General features: G+C 47.7%; 1 protein-coding gene across 1 annotated transcript in view; it reads right to left on the bottom strand.

The window, feature by feature from the left end:
* Window positions 1–15,210, bottom strand: part of NTSR1 (neurotensin receptor 1) — a gene marked incomplete at both ends in the record, with an annotated part of 52,076 nt that extends 36,866 nt beyond the window's left edge. The window contains one exon of the mRNA XM_080628108.1: window positions 14,539–15,210. Coding sequence (XP_080484234.1) covers window positions 14,539–15,210 — 672 coding nt within the window. The remainder of the gene's footprint in view (window positions 1–14,538) is intronic.
* Window positions 15,211–15,636: the final 426 nt, after the last annotated feature.

The raw sequence follows: 15,636 nt of genomic DNA, 5'->3' as shown, positions 1-15,636 counted from the left end.
TGTTGTCACGAGGGCGGCTCAGGAAAGGTGACAGTGCAGATCCACATGGAAAATGAGGAATTGCACCTTGCCAGACACAGCCCCTGCAAAAGCCATCTGACACAGCCACACTGGTCCAGCCCTGTAAAACAGGGAATAGGCAAAGTCATGCAAATGACCCAAACCAGCTCCTCCTGGAAAATCACCGGAGCTGTTTGTGTTCTTTCTTCCTGAATTTGAAGGAACAGCTCTGATTTACACCACCAAGAGAGAGCAGCCCCTCTCTCTTCTGTGAAGAGCTGAATTCAGCTCAGAGACAGGAGCACGGGCTAAGCAGATGCGAGGAAGTCGGTCTGTTCGCAGGCATACGGCTTCTGTGCAGAGCTACAGCTGCAGTTGTAGAGCCTGAGTCAATAGTTGCTTTAACAGAAAACCAGTTTTGTTTTGCAGGCACAAAGGCCTCTTCTATCACTGCCCAGCAGGAGGTATAGAAAACTGTCATTTCTTGCCCTGTTTCTGCCCTTGTCTCTCTGCTTCCTCTCATAACAGGCTGCCAGTGGTTTTTTATTGCTTTAGGTTTTTTGTTTTAATTGAAACTGAGTAAATGATTTTTTTTTCCTAAATAGCTTATGAGTTTAACAAAGTTTTCCATTATTTCACAGGGAAGGAACCAGCAACCTTCAGAGCAGAAAGCAGAAACATTATCTGAACTTGTTTTGTGCAAGAGCAAGGAGACATAACCTCACAATGAGGGAGACAGCCCCTGAGAGATGTTAATAGCAACTTCTGCCTGGGCAGTATTTAAAGGATGTAATTTAGCATAGCACTACATGATACGCGAAAACCTCTTTAGAATATGCCCTGCAATCTTCCCCTTCCCCAAATACACTTGTTTCGACACAAGCCAGCTTTATTTCTGCTGTAGAATCACTATATATGTGGTAGTTTTTCCTGGAACATCTCCATTGATAAAAGGGAGAGAAGAGCGAAAAAAAAGCATTAATGAAAGTGGAAGACCTTTTGCATCACCTCCCTGTGATACAGCCATTCCCTGCCGATCACATCTCTAACACTTCTTAGAGGAACTCAGGCTAAGCAGGGAGTGACTGGGGTGGGAGACCTCATTTGCTGGAAGAGAAAGAGCTGGCAAGCAATAATAGAATTGGCATCTCATTCTCAAAATAGATAGCTCCTGCCATGCTTCATCTTCCTTCTCTTTTCCTAGAGAACCCCTAGCATTAATATCACTAGGGAGCTAGATGCCTGTTCTTTCTGATAAAGGAGCAGAGTAGCTCCCTCTGACACTGCTCAGCTATTCTATCCTAAAGCCCTATGAGTGCTTGTAACCTGAAATACTCCTCTTGCTTCCAACATCTCCTTTAGCCCCCAGCCTTCCCCTGATGCAGGGCATTTAAAGAGTAGGCTGCTAAGGGATTGCACCAAGCTGAAAGCTCGGTAAAACAAGGCAAGACTGTGGGAAACACTAATAGGACCTAATGGGGTTTAGGAGAAGCAGGGAAGGTGCAGGTGGATGGGGTAGATTTGTGGCTGAGAGCTGAGCCTGAGCAGCTGGGTGCTGGGCACCACAGCCGCTTGGTGTTTCATTGTCTTTTCCACCTTTAAAAGTCCATTTCTTTGCATGACAGTAGTTTTGTTTTCACTGCCCTGAGACGTGTCAGTGAGACCCGTGCGCCTGTCCTGGTAGTGAGCTGGGGGAAAATGCATCCATAATGGAGCTCTTGTTGGAAATCCTCCGAGCTTTTTGCTGCTCCCAAGCAGAGTGTGTTCAGCAATGAGCTTGAACGTCTAATGGGCTTCTGCCATTTTCTTTGACTCACTGAAAAATGGTTATTGTAGCTGCAGTGCTCTGTCTTCAAATGAAACTCCTTTCTCACTAGACACTAAAGAGTAAATGATGGTTACTTGGCTCCAGGATGTTCTTGGAAAACAAGATCAGATCAGTCAGCCTTTCTGGCTATGCTGCCATTGTGTTGACCTGTCTCCCATTAAAGCTGGGCTGGTTGTTCCCTTCCAATAGCTCAATGCTGTTCTCGAGCAGTAGCTGCCCTTATTAGGAGGTCTTAGCACTGCATCACTCTATCTTAGAGAAAAAGGGGGAGAGGTTTCCCTTCCCCTTTGCAACAAGAGGCAATCTCTTAATGAGCAACAAGTACTCCAGTTACAGAGCCAGTATCTATACAGTGCCATGGGGAATAAGTGACAGCACTCTGGTGATTATTTAGACTCTGAGCTCTTTGACACTGTGAATCATAGAATCAATTAGGTTGGAAAAGACCTTAAAGATCATTGAGTCCAACCATTAACCTCACACTGCCAAGTCCACCACTAAACCACGTCCCTAAACACCACATCTACACATCTTTTAAACACCTCCATGCATCATCCTTTAATGTTCTTTATGCAAGATGGGGCTCGGTGTCCCAGTATACACAGCTGTGGCTGTCTCACTGTGATAGCCAAGGAGCAGGTTAGACCCTGAGTTTTGTGTCTTTCTGTTATGCACCTCAGAACTGCATCTCGATGGCAGCCTGCAGAGCAGACTGCAAAACAAATCTCAACAAAAGTCACTGAGCCAATGTCCTGCAAAATGTGCATTGCAGTATTCAGTGTGCAGAGCTGGAGTACGAGCCTGGTCCATGGTAAGAATCAAACCAAAACTGGTTCTTGCCCTGGCAACTATTGAGTTTGGCTACATTTCTCAATGTGACATTGGTCACATTTCTCCTTCATGAAAGGTGAACTCAGGCAGTGACCTGGGCAGGGTGTTCAGTGCTTTAGAGGGTAGGAGGGACAGAGAGGAGCCCAGACAGAGGATAAGACACAAACCTATTAATAAAGTCCATAATGAGATGCTGAGCCCATGGCATTACACCTGACAAAGCCATTACATGAGGATAAAAAGGAGTAAAATAGCTCCAGATAATTGCAGAGCATGAGAATATGTTCAGTGCCATCTTAAACTTGGTGAGATTAATTTTCTCAACGCTTGTTTTAAAAGGAAGTAGGCTACATAATTAGGAGAAATAAAACAGATGGCTTATTGCATGCGCAGGGATTATCTTCCAAGGTTCTTGCCTACCTGGATGCCAGCATTTCCCGGCGGTTTTTATGCCTCCAGCTCTTTCCTTTGGCCATGGAGCCACAAACAGGCTTTCAGACACTGACTTTTACAAAATGGCATTTTTAGATGCAGATTTCTTGATTCAAATATTCTTAACACTTGCCTATAACGTGCCAAGCACAAATCAGTACCATATAAACCGGAGTAATAGAAGAGACAGGCTGTTAATCTTCATAATGTGCCTCTCAGTGGGGATTTCACTTGGATGTTATTTGCATTAAATATGATACCGAGTGCTGGATATGGAGTCATAAATAAATTAAAGGCCATATTTAAGTCCAACACTGTCCCACTGTTGACTGAAGGCTCAAGTGTGAGAGCTGTTAACAGTCGACTGTACAGACTTGGGTGGCTGCCTGACTTGCTGAAGGGAATGGTAGTGGCAATTTCCATCATTAGTGCCCTACGAAACTCATCTGGGGGACGATTAACACCCTGAGTAGGGTCTGTAGTGTCAGTCCAACCTCTGGTAGTGCTGGCTGTGTTGTGGGCACTTTGGCTTGGGCAGATGTTCAGCAAAATACCTTAAGAGCATCATTTCTTTCACTTCATATATAAACATCTTAATTATAGCACCACAGTCAGCCTTGCTCTTCTGGCAGGAAGGAAAAAGAAGTTTGTACTAAACTTCACTGAGATGAATTCATCACGTATTTTAGGCAAATAAGTGAAGCAAACTGCTCCTGGCCTCAGAGCACATGAAGTAATAGATGGGTTCAGCTGCATAGCAGTGAAAGAACTGAAGCTTTGGATGATGAAAACTAAAATCCCTGGAATAAACACAGGTTGTTCCAGCAGCAGGACCATGACCCCTGCAGCACAAGCCCTTTGGCACTGCTGCCAGCAGTGTTATTTTTACAGAGCCAGACAGTTTGAAGATCGTTAAGAAATGGGGAATGGAGAACTACTGAGAAACGAGAAACTATTAAGAAATGCTGCTGGTCCCTTTGCTCCGTGGTGCAGGAGGACATCACCTGATTTGGACCCTTAGCTGAAGGAGGAGAAGGTGGGAATGACTGTCTTGAGCCGAGCACAGGAGAGAAGGGTTTGGAGTTGTTCTGGTTTGCTTCAGACCTAGTAACAGCCACCAGCAAGAGTTGTACCCTTGGCAGAAAGCAGTGTTCTCTGGCAGCACAGACGTGGAATGCCTCCACCCCAGGACACAAATTAGACCACAGATATTCAGAGGAAGGTACATGATCAATGAATCATCACCCAGCATTTCTGTCCCCTTCTGGTGCTGCCCAACCCACTAATCTCTCTCTAACCCTTTAGCAGCTTTCAGTCCCTGCTAGCTTATTTTTACCTGCTACAAAACTACAAACCCCCATCCCTTTGCTTTCCTTTCCCCCTCCCCACACTCTACTTAAGGATTTTCTCCACAACAGCTATGCAGGTGTGAGGCTTTGCCTGTATTTCTTGCATCGCTGAGAACAGGAGCAAGGAAAAAGGTATAACAAGGTTTGTTTCCTGGCATGGCTTGGTCCCAGCTGGAGCAGGACTGCCAGGCTGGATGTATGCTCTGGGCTGTTGCACTGTGGTATGCCTTCTGACCAAATTCCTGCATGGTTTTTTACCCTTCCAAAGGATATTTCCATCCTGCAGCTCTTTTGCACTGGTCTGAACCTGTATTTCCCCTCCCTCCTACAGTGCTTTATCACACTGCACACACCTGGAGTTAAGGAACAAGTATGACAGTGTCATAAGCTCATGACTGTCAGGGATGAAAAATGAAATGTGGGCTTTGGGGAGAGAAAGCCAATCCTGTGAGTTTCTCTTTTGAATGAAATGAGTATATTAAAATGTATAAATTGTGCCTATGAGGATAAAACGTAGCTGGTGAGACCGCATCTGGAATATTGTGTCCAGTTCTGGGCCCCTCAGTTCAAGAAGGACAGGGACCTGCTGGAGAGAGTCCAGCGCAGGGCAACTAAGATGATTAAGGGAGTGGAGCATCTCCCTTATGAGGAAAGGCTGAGGGAGCTGGGTCTCTATAGTTTGGAGAAGAGGAGACTGCGGGGGGACCTTATTAGTGTATATAAATATATAAAGGGGGAGTGTCATGAGGATGGAGCCAGGCTCTTCTCAATGGCAAACTATGATAAGACAAGGGGTAATGGGTATAAACTGGAACACAAGAGGTTCCACTTAAACTTGAGAAGAAACTTCTTCTCAGTGAGGGTGACAGAACACTGGAACAGGCTGCCCAGGGAGGTTGTGGAGTCTCCTTCTCTGGAGACATTCAAAACCCGCCTGGACACATTCCTGTGTAACCTTATCTAGGTGTTCCTGCTCTGGCAGGGGGATTGGACTAGATGATCTCTTGAGGTCCCTTCCAATCTCTAACATACTGTGACACTGTGATACTGTGAAAACGTAAGGCTGTTGCAGGAGGAATCAATAGTGATGCAAGCAAGGAGCTAAACTTTCCCAGTGGCTGTGTGAGTTGCATATTTATAAGATGGTTTTGAAAAAACCCATGGAATATGAGGGGAAAGAAGGTTAATCTTGTATTGAACATACCTGCATAGTTATTGACTTATTAAACAACTTCTCTGAGAGAACAAGATGATACAACAGTCCTAGCAGGTACCGAGACCACATTTATTTGATTCAGCACTGCAGATCCGCATTGTTCTTGGTTATGTTACAATTAATAGGATGTGGCATTGCAGTGACTGTATTAATTAGCTCCTTGGAGTCCTGATCGCAAAAAGAGGTCTGCTGAGCTAAATGCCATGCTGCATCAAAGAGTTCATAGCTGATACGCAGCAGGTCTTGTTTCCTCAGGTCTGGGTGAAGCTGGTAAGTTGGTAGACCCCTTTCTACAGGGTGAAAGGAGGAAGAAAATCAGTCAACTAAGGAATGAGATTGCTTCTCCTACTCTAGTTACCTGGAAAAGCTTGGGGCAGTAGAGCCAAGGCAGCCGAGTCTGAGCATCCATCAGGATGCACCTGCAAGGGCTGAAGAGGATCCATCAGCAGGGCTGAGTTGCCAGGCAAAGAAGACAACCAGCACATCCACTGCATGGCAGAAACCTGAGCAGACAGACTGTAACTTTGTCCTGAAGTCCTGCTGCCTGCTCAGAAAATAGAGGTCCATGCATTAGCTCTGTAAGCCAGTGTCTATCAGAGATTAGCCTTGTGTTAGCCCTTCCTCTTGCAATGGGAACCATCCTGCAGGCTCCAAAAGTCAGGCAAGCAACCCAGGAAAAAGGGACAGCAGTTTTTCATTGGCCACAAAGAAACTGTGTGGACAACTTGTGATACTTTAACATATGAGAGTTCCCAACACATGTGGTGCTGGCAGGAGGAAAGGCTTATTGGCACATCCGAAGCCTGAAGTATTACCTCTCCCTGGGTCATTCAGCAAAAGGGAAGTCATAGAAAGATTAAACCAGATCGACCCTGAATCTCTGAAATGAAGATGCTCAAACAGCTTCCAGGATCCCTGGAGTCTCTTGATGGGCATACCACATGCTAAGGGAGTACTTGCTAATCTCCTTTGTTTCCTCTGGAGGAGGAATAGATCTCTTGAAGCAAGGTAAACCATTCACTTCAAGAGTGCAAGTTGGCTGCAGCAGCAGTGGCCCTAAATTTATTCTTTATTATGTAGAGGGAGTAATATTTGGCAGGAAGGTATTTTCAAAGAGAAGGGCAAACACTGAAATCAGGCTCTATACCCAGTCCTGTCTAAGCTGTATATTCCTCTTCTGTATATTTAGGCATTCACTTGGCAAAGGGACACCTGGAAGGTTTTATAAGGAGAGATTTACTGCAGAGGGTTCAGCATGTGGGGAGATGTACATCATGGGCTGGGTGTAAATCACGGAGACTGCCTATGAGGACAGCAAGTGGCTGCTCCAATAGAGCCTGCAACCATGGGCACCAACCCCAGGCCACGTCCTCCAGCTCGGCTGTCACTCCAACAGCTCTAATTTACTGATACTAAATATGCTTTGTGCTCTGTGAGTAGCTTTATAGTTCAGAGGCACTCCCAGCTTTTTTGTGAGCAATTTGAATAAAAGAGATGCCCTTTTCCCTCCTTTCACATAGTGAAGACTTTGTGAAAGTTTACTTTTTTCCTTTATATCTTCTTTTCCTGTTTCCACTAGGAAAATCTCACCTCTTGGATCTGTCTCCAACTGACAATTGTTTCTAGTCCCTGAGAACTTAAAAGCTGCAAAGAAACCTCAGTGAACTTTCTCTTAAAGAAAAGAAGTTCTGTTAAAAAGACCTTGCTCGTTCTATTATCTTTAGTTCCTTGAGAGAAAAAGAACCACTGTGAAGCCATGCCCGGCAGTGCCCTCTCTGCACTGAGTATTATTGACATGGAAAAGCCACAGGAGACCAAAAGCAAATCTCACATGCTTGAACCACCTGCAGATAACCAGCTCCTCCTGCCCGCCAGACATACCTGCTCCAAAGGATGAGGACAAGAGCAGCGCTTCCTGGTAAGGAACAGCCCTGTCCCAGAGCATCCTCTGCCCTGATGGGAGAGGGGTGATGACAGGCTTCTGGTACCCCAGGGAGGCAGGAGGAGGATGGACCTCATAGACAGATGGACCAGAAAGGCACTTTGGTATCAGGATATAGAATTGTTTCACTGCTATTTCCCTCCTATCCATGGAAAATTTAACAATTACTAGTTTGAATGCAGGAAAAATACCAGGAATGAACCAGCAGCTTAGAAATTTCTGCTATCCAGTACTCCATCACCACTACCTTTTCTAAACCAACCCCAAGCACTTGTTTTCTGAATAACTCATCAGCTCAACTGATTTATCATCAGCTTTAAGGTGTGGGATATAAAACTGAAATTGGATGGAAGAAATGTCATCCATGGGAGGCAAAATGTGGGGGCTGATGTTACTGGAGCATGATGAGTTAGCTGGCCCTCTCCCTTGAGACTTGTATTTAAGGGAGGAAAACTCCAAACCTTTCCATAAGATCACACCTTCACATGAAATTACAGAAGGGAATTATTCAGCAGGGCTCACGCAAGTTGGTGATTCTATTCCTCATCCTCCAAGGCACATCCAGCCTTGCAGGATCCACTCTTAATTCACTGCTGAAGAGCAGCCCCTGCCCTTGGTGCCATCTCCCCCTGGAAAGTGATGTGGAAGCGATGCCAAGCCATGTTTGAGGAGCTCTATGTTTCCTCCGCTGTGGGAGGGGAGCTGCTGAACCCCATCGTGCCAGACCAGCATTAATTATGATGCAAAATGCTCCTTGCTTGCATTTCAAAGAAGTCTGGGACTAGCAAGGACACTTTGCTGTGTTTTGTAAGGGAATTTAAAAATACCCATTCAAATTCCATAATAAAAGCAGCAAAATCTACCACTTGGAGAAAGGCAGCTCTTCATGAAGCCAGGAGACCAGCGTGGTCAGGTCCCTGTCCAGATGTGTCTGTACAGAGGGTGATGGGGACCCGCAGCTGAGACTGGATGCTCTCAGATCATCACACCACACAAGTGACTGCGGGGAGCTTGTGTGTCTCCAGAACTAGGGAAAAGGCTGGGAAAGCTCTGAATTTGAAGTCAGTTTTTCTCTGCCATACCAGACTGAAAGTGCTGACCCCTGTGAGAGGAACATGGGGTATGGAGATACAGCAAGGGTGGGCATTGGAAGCATCTCCAGTTTCACATAGCACAAGCCGCTTATACCGGAGAGCAACCAGACAGATTGGAAATGTCATAACCCAGCTTCATCTGCTTAATGAAAGGAGAAGGAGGGACGTCAGCACTGGGACTGCTGGTTTTGGCATCTGATGTTACCTGCATTAGGGCTAGATGGCCACAACGCTCAGACTTTCCCACCATGGATCCCACCACACTCCCCAGCCTCTCCACATCCCTTTGCTCACCCACTGCCCTGTGCCCCTCAGCAAGGGATAACTTCAGAGTAGGGAAAACACAATGGTGACACTGTGGAAGCCTCTGTCCCTTGCCCAGGTACCCACGTGTCCCATGGTGGGATGCTGCCCATCGCATGTGCCTTGGGCAGGACACAGAAGTGTTTCTAAACATCGGGAAGCAAAAGTGCCATCTGTGAGTTTCAAGCAGATGCTGCACAGAGACGATAGCAAAAGCCTGTAAGGGAAAGGAGGGGGGGAAGTAGGGAGAAGATAATTAAATAGCTGTTTTAAATGATCTGCAAGAAGATTAGAGGCAGCTGCAGGTTTTGTGGGTTGTGTTTTACTCGAAGAAGAGGAGCCACTAGATTACCTTGGTTTCTTCTGCCTTTGCAAACTGCTGTTAAGAGGAAAACCCAAGAGCTAAATTGATTTGCCACATTTCCCTGTTCTTTTATTATCCCTCTGGCTGACATCTCGGGAAAGGGGAGGGAAAAAGAATCAAGTAAATTAAAATCAATTGGGGGGAATAAAAAAAAGAGAAGAAATTATGTAAGAACTGGCAAACCACAGCAGGCCAAGTGGTTATGTAAAGCAATGAACACAAGAGCTTATTTAATTTAGATCTAGCTGTAAGACAGACCACAGTGTAAACGGGCTGGGATTAGACAGGCTACACTGATGTGCATGCACTGAATTAAAGCCCTGCGTTCCCTGTGTCCATTGGAAAAAGGCAGCTTTTTAGGGATGTTCACACCACCACAGATGGGCATCCCCACTGGGGTAGGGGGTCTCTCTCCGGAGGTCCTGTGTGTGTGTAGCCAAACAAGCTTTATCAGCCAGGGCCGTGGGTGGGATTATCACTGCATGGAGCTGTAGTGACTGATTTAAAGCAGTACCGTTATTAAAAGCCATAGTAGGAATTTGGCTGTGACCTGAGGAAAAGAAAGCAATTCCTCTAGTCAACATCAGTATAAACACAGGATTCCTGAACTGAAGCCATTGACTAATCCTGGATATGAGTTGCCAACAAACCTGGAGAGAATTCAGCCATTTGGCTTTATGGGTTGCTATTTTCATGTACTACAGAGAGATGCTTGTCGTGTTTATTTACACAGCACCACAGATCTGCCAGTGGGCAGAGCCCTGCCAACCACAGCACCAACCATGTGCATTGTGGCAGAAGGCTCATCACAGCCCTGCCAAGGTGCTCCTCACCACAGGGAAGTGTAAGGGAGCATTTGCAACATCATGCATGGAATTAATAACTTTGTGGGCCTCTCAGGCAAATGGGAATTGTATATATGTCCTTAGAAGAGTGTGTAAAAAGCTCAGTTAATGGATGCTGCGAGGTCAAGCTGAACCAGCTCCAACACCTGCTCCTTTCTTCTTCTTCATTCCTGGGGCTCTTTGGCACATTCCTTCAAAGGCATCACAAGAAGAAACATAGGAAGAAATAAAGCAGAGGACGTCCTTGGCCAAGCAGTTGTTTCATGTGCGGAGTTATTTACTCTACAAATCACCTGAACTATGAGCAGGCTTCATAAAACTTATTAAATATGTGGAGGGATAAGGGGGCTCCAGCCACATGTGGGTTGGCTGATGCAGAGCAGAACTGCAGCAGAAGAGCTGCCCACCCAAACCTGTTTGAGGTATAGAGAAGTTCCAAATGCACTTCCCAAGAAGTTTCCCTGTCAAATGAGCAGCTTGGAGCTGATGGAGCTGTGACAGTTTATGGAGGCTCAGGGCCTGCTGCCATGTGTTTTAATAAATGGGTTCACACCAGATGTCCATGTGAATCCAACATTAGCATGTGTGAAGCGTCACCTACCTAAGCACTTGCCATAACTTAGGGGACATTTTGCAGCATGCCAGTGGGAAAAGACATTCCCCTTTGTCCTGTGAATTATGGGGTGCCAGAGAGCTGCCCGTACCCAGGCTCTCCTCGTCTATGTGCCAAGTCCAAGCTCAGCTAAAAATCCTGGGTTTTTAGGTCAAGATGTAGCCTGACTGCGCTGGGACTGATGGTGCACCAGGTATTTCTTTCAACTTCCCCTCTTTCCCCAGGTCCACTAAGGACCAATCCAGAAAGGAGGGTATGAAGGTAAGAAAGAAGCAACAAAGGAAAATTGACTTGCAGAGCCATCTGGCCATTAAAATGCAGAGCTTCTGGAAAGCGGTGTTGAGTGTGTGATGCTGCATGTGGTGAAGTGGAACACTTGGCAGGCTCCAGGGTCAGCAGACCTGGCCCTAGAGCCAACAGCAAGGCTGGGATGTAGCCAAACCCACAGGTACTGACCTGCAAGTGAACAGAGGAAGCATTTCATGCTGCCTTGGAGCTCTCTAATCTCTTGCTGCCACAATGAGCAGCTTTAAAACCTCCTCCAGCTGAAGTGGCATGAAAACATGAATTCACTTGTATGGGGATGGCTTGAAGAGGTGTTCAATTTGTGTGGAAAAAAATCCCCAGCCTAAAATTGGCTGCAGAGTATTCTAGAGGATGCCTGCCAGTCAAAGTGTCAACTAGACCTAAATAATGTGGCTATAATGGACTTATTCCTTCTACCAGATCCCACGCTGATGCCGATATTCAAACCAGACAGCCCCGACTGACAGAAGTAACAGGCGAGTTGGCGATGAAGACTATATAATAAACCAGACTCACAGGCTGCTTTAAACAGCTTCAAGGATAGTGATAAAGCTGGGAAATGGTACTGCTCTAAAGAATTAAGCATCAGAGGTCACACAGAGCTTGATGGCATGAGGTGAGATGTGCCATGCTCAGAGGTACCGATCTCAGTGACACACAGTGACACCCTGCAGAGCATCCCACCTATTGCTTATCACTATGTGCTGCTCTGAGCAATCTGTAATTGCTTCAATATCAGTAATTACTTCTTAGAGGTGTTGTGAAGGTTAAGTGGTGCAAGTTAAGGAATATGGGCAAGAATCAAATGTGTGAAGTGTTGTTTGAGAAGTTACTTTTTTTCTTATAGGGAAACCTGGTTGTTCACGCAAAGTCTAGGAATGCCCATTAAAGCTTCAATATTCAAAGCAAATACAGAGGAAATGTTTCAACATCAGAAATGTTAAATGAATACACTCAAATATCCATCCCAGAAAGCTTGTTCCAGTGCAGGGAGGAGCATTTTCCTGCGATGATCCCACCAGAACTATAGCTCACACTGGGCTCTGAGGCTATAAATGGTTACAATTGCACTGTTCTGGGACTGGCTTTCAATCAGCCAACAAATAAAACCTCTTAGAGAACTAATGGCTTCCAAAAAAACAACCACCCCGATTTGCTTTAGACAGTTTGCCAAACAGGAAGAGGAGTGAAATACATTGAGTGATTTATTACAAGTGATTTGCCAGCTCAAGCAAGTGCATCATTGCTCTGCTTAATCTAAAGGCAGAAAATGAACGTGAAGAGATGCAAAGACCTCTAAAGCAGCTTGAGTCCACTGTGAGAGACCAGGGCTCCAGATTTCCAACCAGCGAGCCCTCTGCCTTTCCCCTCCATGCTGCCGCTGCCCTTTCCTTCACAGCTCTTCCATTATTTGCCTTTTTCTAAACCCCTGCACAGCTTCCAACGTGCGAACGCCCGCTCACACGCTGCGCAGTGCTTTCCATTAACGGGCTTCAAACCTGACTTGCAGCTGCTTTGCTTATTCACCCTGGAGCCTTCCCCAGCCCAGGGCCCTGCATCACATTGTGTGCTGCTTCCCTGCACGCAGAGGAATGGAGCGAAGCCATTAAACAACCTTCCTATCTTAGCAAATCTACTTCTGTAGCCAGATCCCCTGAGAAGGAGCAGTATGCAAGGGTTTGGCTTTCTTTCTTCCCCAACAGCTGCCTCTTCTTTTTTACTTTTGAATTTATTCACAAGAGAAATAATAATCAAGAAGTAAAGTAGATGAGGAAAAGCCCACAGGTGAGCTTCACTTACTGTGCATTCATATCTGCCTGCTTGGCTAACAGGATAAGGTATAGCCTGAATAATAGCCAGACTGTAAAATATGTTAAGAATTTCTTAAACTGTAATCTCCAAGGACATGGCTAGGAAATAACCCTCTGATTTTAGCCCTACCATGGTAACAATGAACATCAGTTTAATCTGAGGGGAAGATGACTGGAAATAATGCATTTCAGCCACATTGTTCTCAAATCAGATGGCTCATATCTCCTCAGAGAGCAGATGATTTAGGTTAAGTACACTGGGCTGCCACTGGCAACATCTACAAAGCACCTACAGGAGAAATACAGCCCCCAGCATGTAAAGATGAAAGTTTGGTATCAATACAAGGCACAGAGGGAACCCAGGGCTTCTATGAGGGCTGGATTTTGGGTTATAGAAGTGGTACAAGGAGAAACTTGGAGAGACATCTCTGAACATCCACAGGCTCTGGGCTTAAATCTAACCATGTGTGCACTCAGCTGCTTTTTAGTGGGAGAAATTGTCCTGATTAGTCTCCATTTAAGTTCCCTTCCTTTAATCATAGAATCCTTAAGGTTGGAAGGGACCTTAAAGACCACCTAGTAAACTGTGGGAACACCTTAAAGGCTTTAGTGCACCTGCAGCTTTAAATTCTAGCTGGCCGCTGTTTAAACCCAGCTGAAATTCATGTTCAGGATGAAAGATTGAGAAGCTATCACATGCCAGCCTGGCAGCAAAGGGACTGTGGACGTTGGTGTCTTGCTCTTTCTGTCTCTCTCATTCCATGTCTCTTGCATTTTTCAAGCCTAATGCTCCAATAAACAAATGCCTCAACCCCTCAGAGCACTGAAGCACAGCAAGTGTTGATGCTGAAACCCTTCCCATGCATGGGTGTGTTAGGTGCAGCAGTGTGTGGAGACCAGAAAAGCCTTTTTGAAGTCAGGAGGGATCTGCTAGTTAAACCAGCAAAAATACCAGCCTCTGGCTTTGAAGATGCAGTTCCTTTTCGGATGCTTATGCTACATCTTGTTCCCAAAACTTTCTGAAGTGGGGATCTGTCGCTAGACAGAGGAAACGGGCTCAACACAGGAAACTGGGATAACGGGAGAGATGGTTTTATTACCCTTGATCTTGCTGGCCACTTTCCAGGTGAAGGAAAGGAGATGCAGAGAAAGGGTGGAGATTTATGGGTTTTTCTGGCTCTGAACTGCCACTTTTGGGGAAGACCGGAGCGTTCGCACTCCGAGACAGCGGCCACGGGGCAGAGACACACCCGGCTGCTTCGGGCTCCGGCGGGGCTGCACCGGCCCGGGTCCGGATTAACCTCAGGGCAGGATTGACCCTGGTGCAGGATCTCAGCTCAGCGCTGTTTTGCCGGAGGGGGTGTGGGAGGAGGCGCAGCCAAAGGAGCCGAAATCCTCCTCCCTCTTCCCCCAGATCCCGCCTGCCCGTACCCCGCGCCGGTCCCTCCCTTCGGGGCTGCCCGGGATACCCTCATTCCCGACCCGGTTCCCCCTTCCAGGCCTCCCCCTCCCGGCCCGCCCGTCTCCGCAAAGTTTGGCCACCCGAGCCCGGGAAGGAGGTGACTGCCCGGCCCCGCTGCTCGAGGGGGACCCCGGCCCCTCACCTGAATGACCGTCTTCAGCGTGGAAGCGTCCACGATGGTGGTGCAGATGAGGGAGTCGGGATTCTGGTCCTTGCCGTAGATCTCCCCCATGGTAAAGATCATGGGGATGGCGAGGAGAAAGGAGGCGATCCAGATGCAGCTGATGAACTTCTTGGTGCGGCTACGGGACATGATGCTCTTGGCTTTGAAAGGGTGGCAGATGGCCATGTAGCGCTCCACGCTGAGGCTGGCGATGTTGAGCGCCGTGGCGTAGGTGCAGGCGTCCCGGAGGAAGTAGTAGCCCTTGCAGACGGCCCCCCCAAAAGCCCAGGGGTGATGGACCCAGATGAAGTTGTAGAGCTCGATGGGCATGCAGAGGAGGAAGATGAGGAGGTCGGAGAAGGCGAGGCTGGCCAGGTGGTAGTGCACGGTGCTCTGCAGGTTCTGCAGCGACTTCTTGCGCACCAGCGTGTACGCCGTGATAGAGTTACCCACCGTGCCCACCAGGAAAAGAGCCAAGTAGATGACGGTCACCATCACTTTGGAGTAGATGTCGGTGTTAACGTCCAGGTCCTCCTCGTCGGGCACTTTGGGGAGCAGGTCGGAGCGGTTGGAGGCATTGGCGTAGCTGATGGGGTGCAGGTGGAGGGGGCCGCCGGTCACGGCCGGAGGAGCCGTGGCGTTCAGGTGCATCCTGGGGCCGGTCCGGTCCCAGCGGGGCTGCAGCACCGGACCCTACCCGGCGCCGCGCTCCGACGTGCCGCTGCCCGCGGCGTGGAAACTTGGCTCGTTTTAATGCGGCGGGGAGGAGGCGCCTGCGGTCCCGGGCTGCCGCGCGTGTGCGTGTGCGAGACACACACCCCGCACCACCACCACCAGCCCCCTCCCCTTCCCCGCCTGGAGCCAGCCTTGGATGTGAGCAGCTCCGGCTCAATCCTCCCTGCAGCTCCCGGCTCACAGATGCGCCCTGGAAGCGCAGGAACCTCCCTGCACACATCCACACACAAACACTCCCCCTGCCACCCTTAAACACACACATATACTCACACCCGATCGCATCCCCTCCGCATGCCTCGCACAGCCGCACCGGGAGTCGCCGCACCGCTGCTGACGGCGCTG

Source organism: Psittacula echo (genome assembly GCF_963264785.1).
Source record: "Psittacula echo genome assembly, chromosome: 12".
Taxonomy (NCBI): domain Eukaryota; kingdom Metazoa; phylum Chordata; class Aves; order Psittaciformes; family Psittacidae; genus Psittacula; species Psittacula echo.
This window is presented reverse-complemented; position numbering and strand designations above follow the sequence as displayed.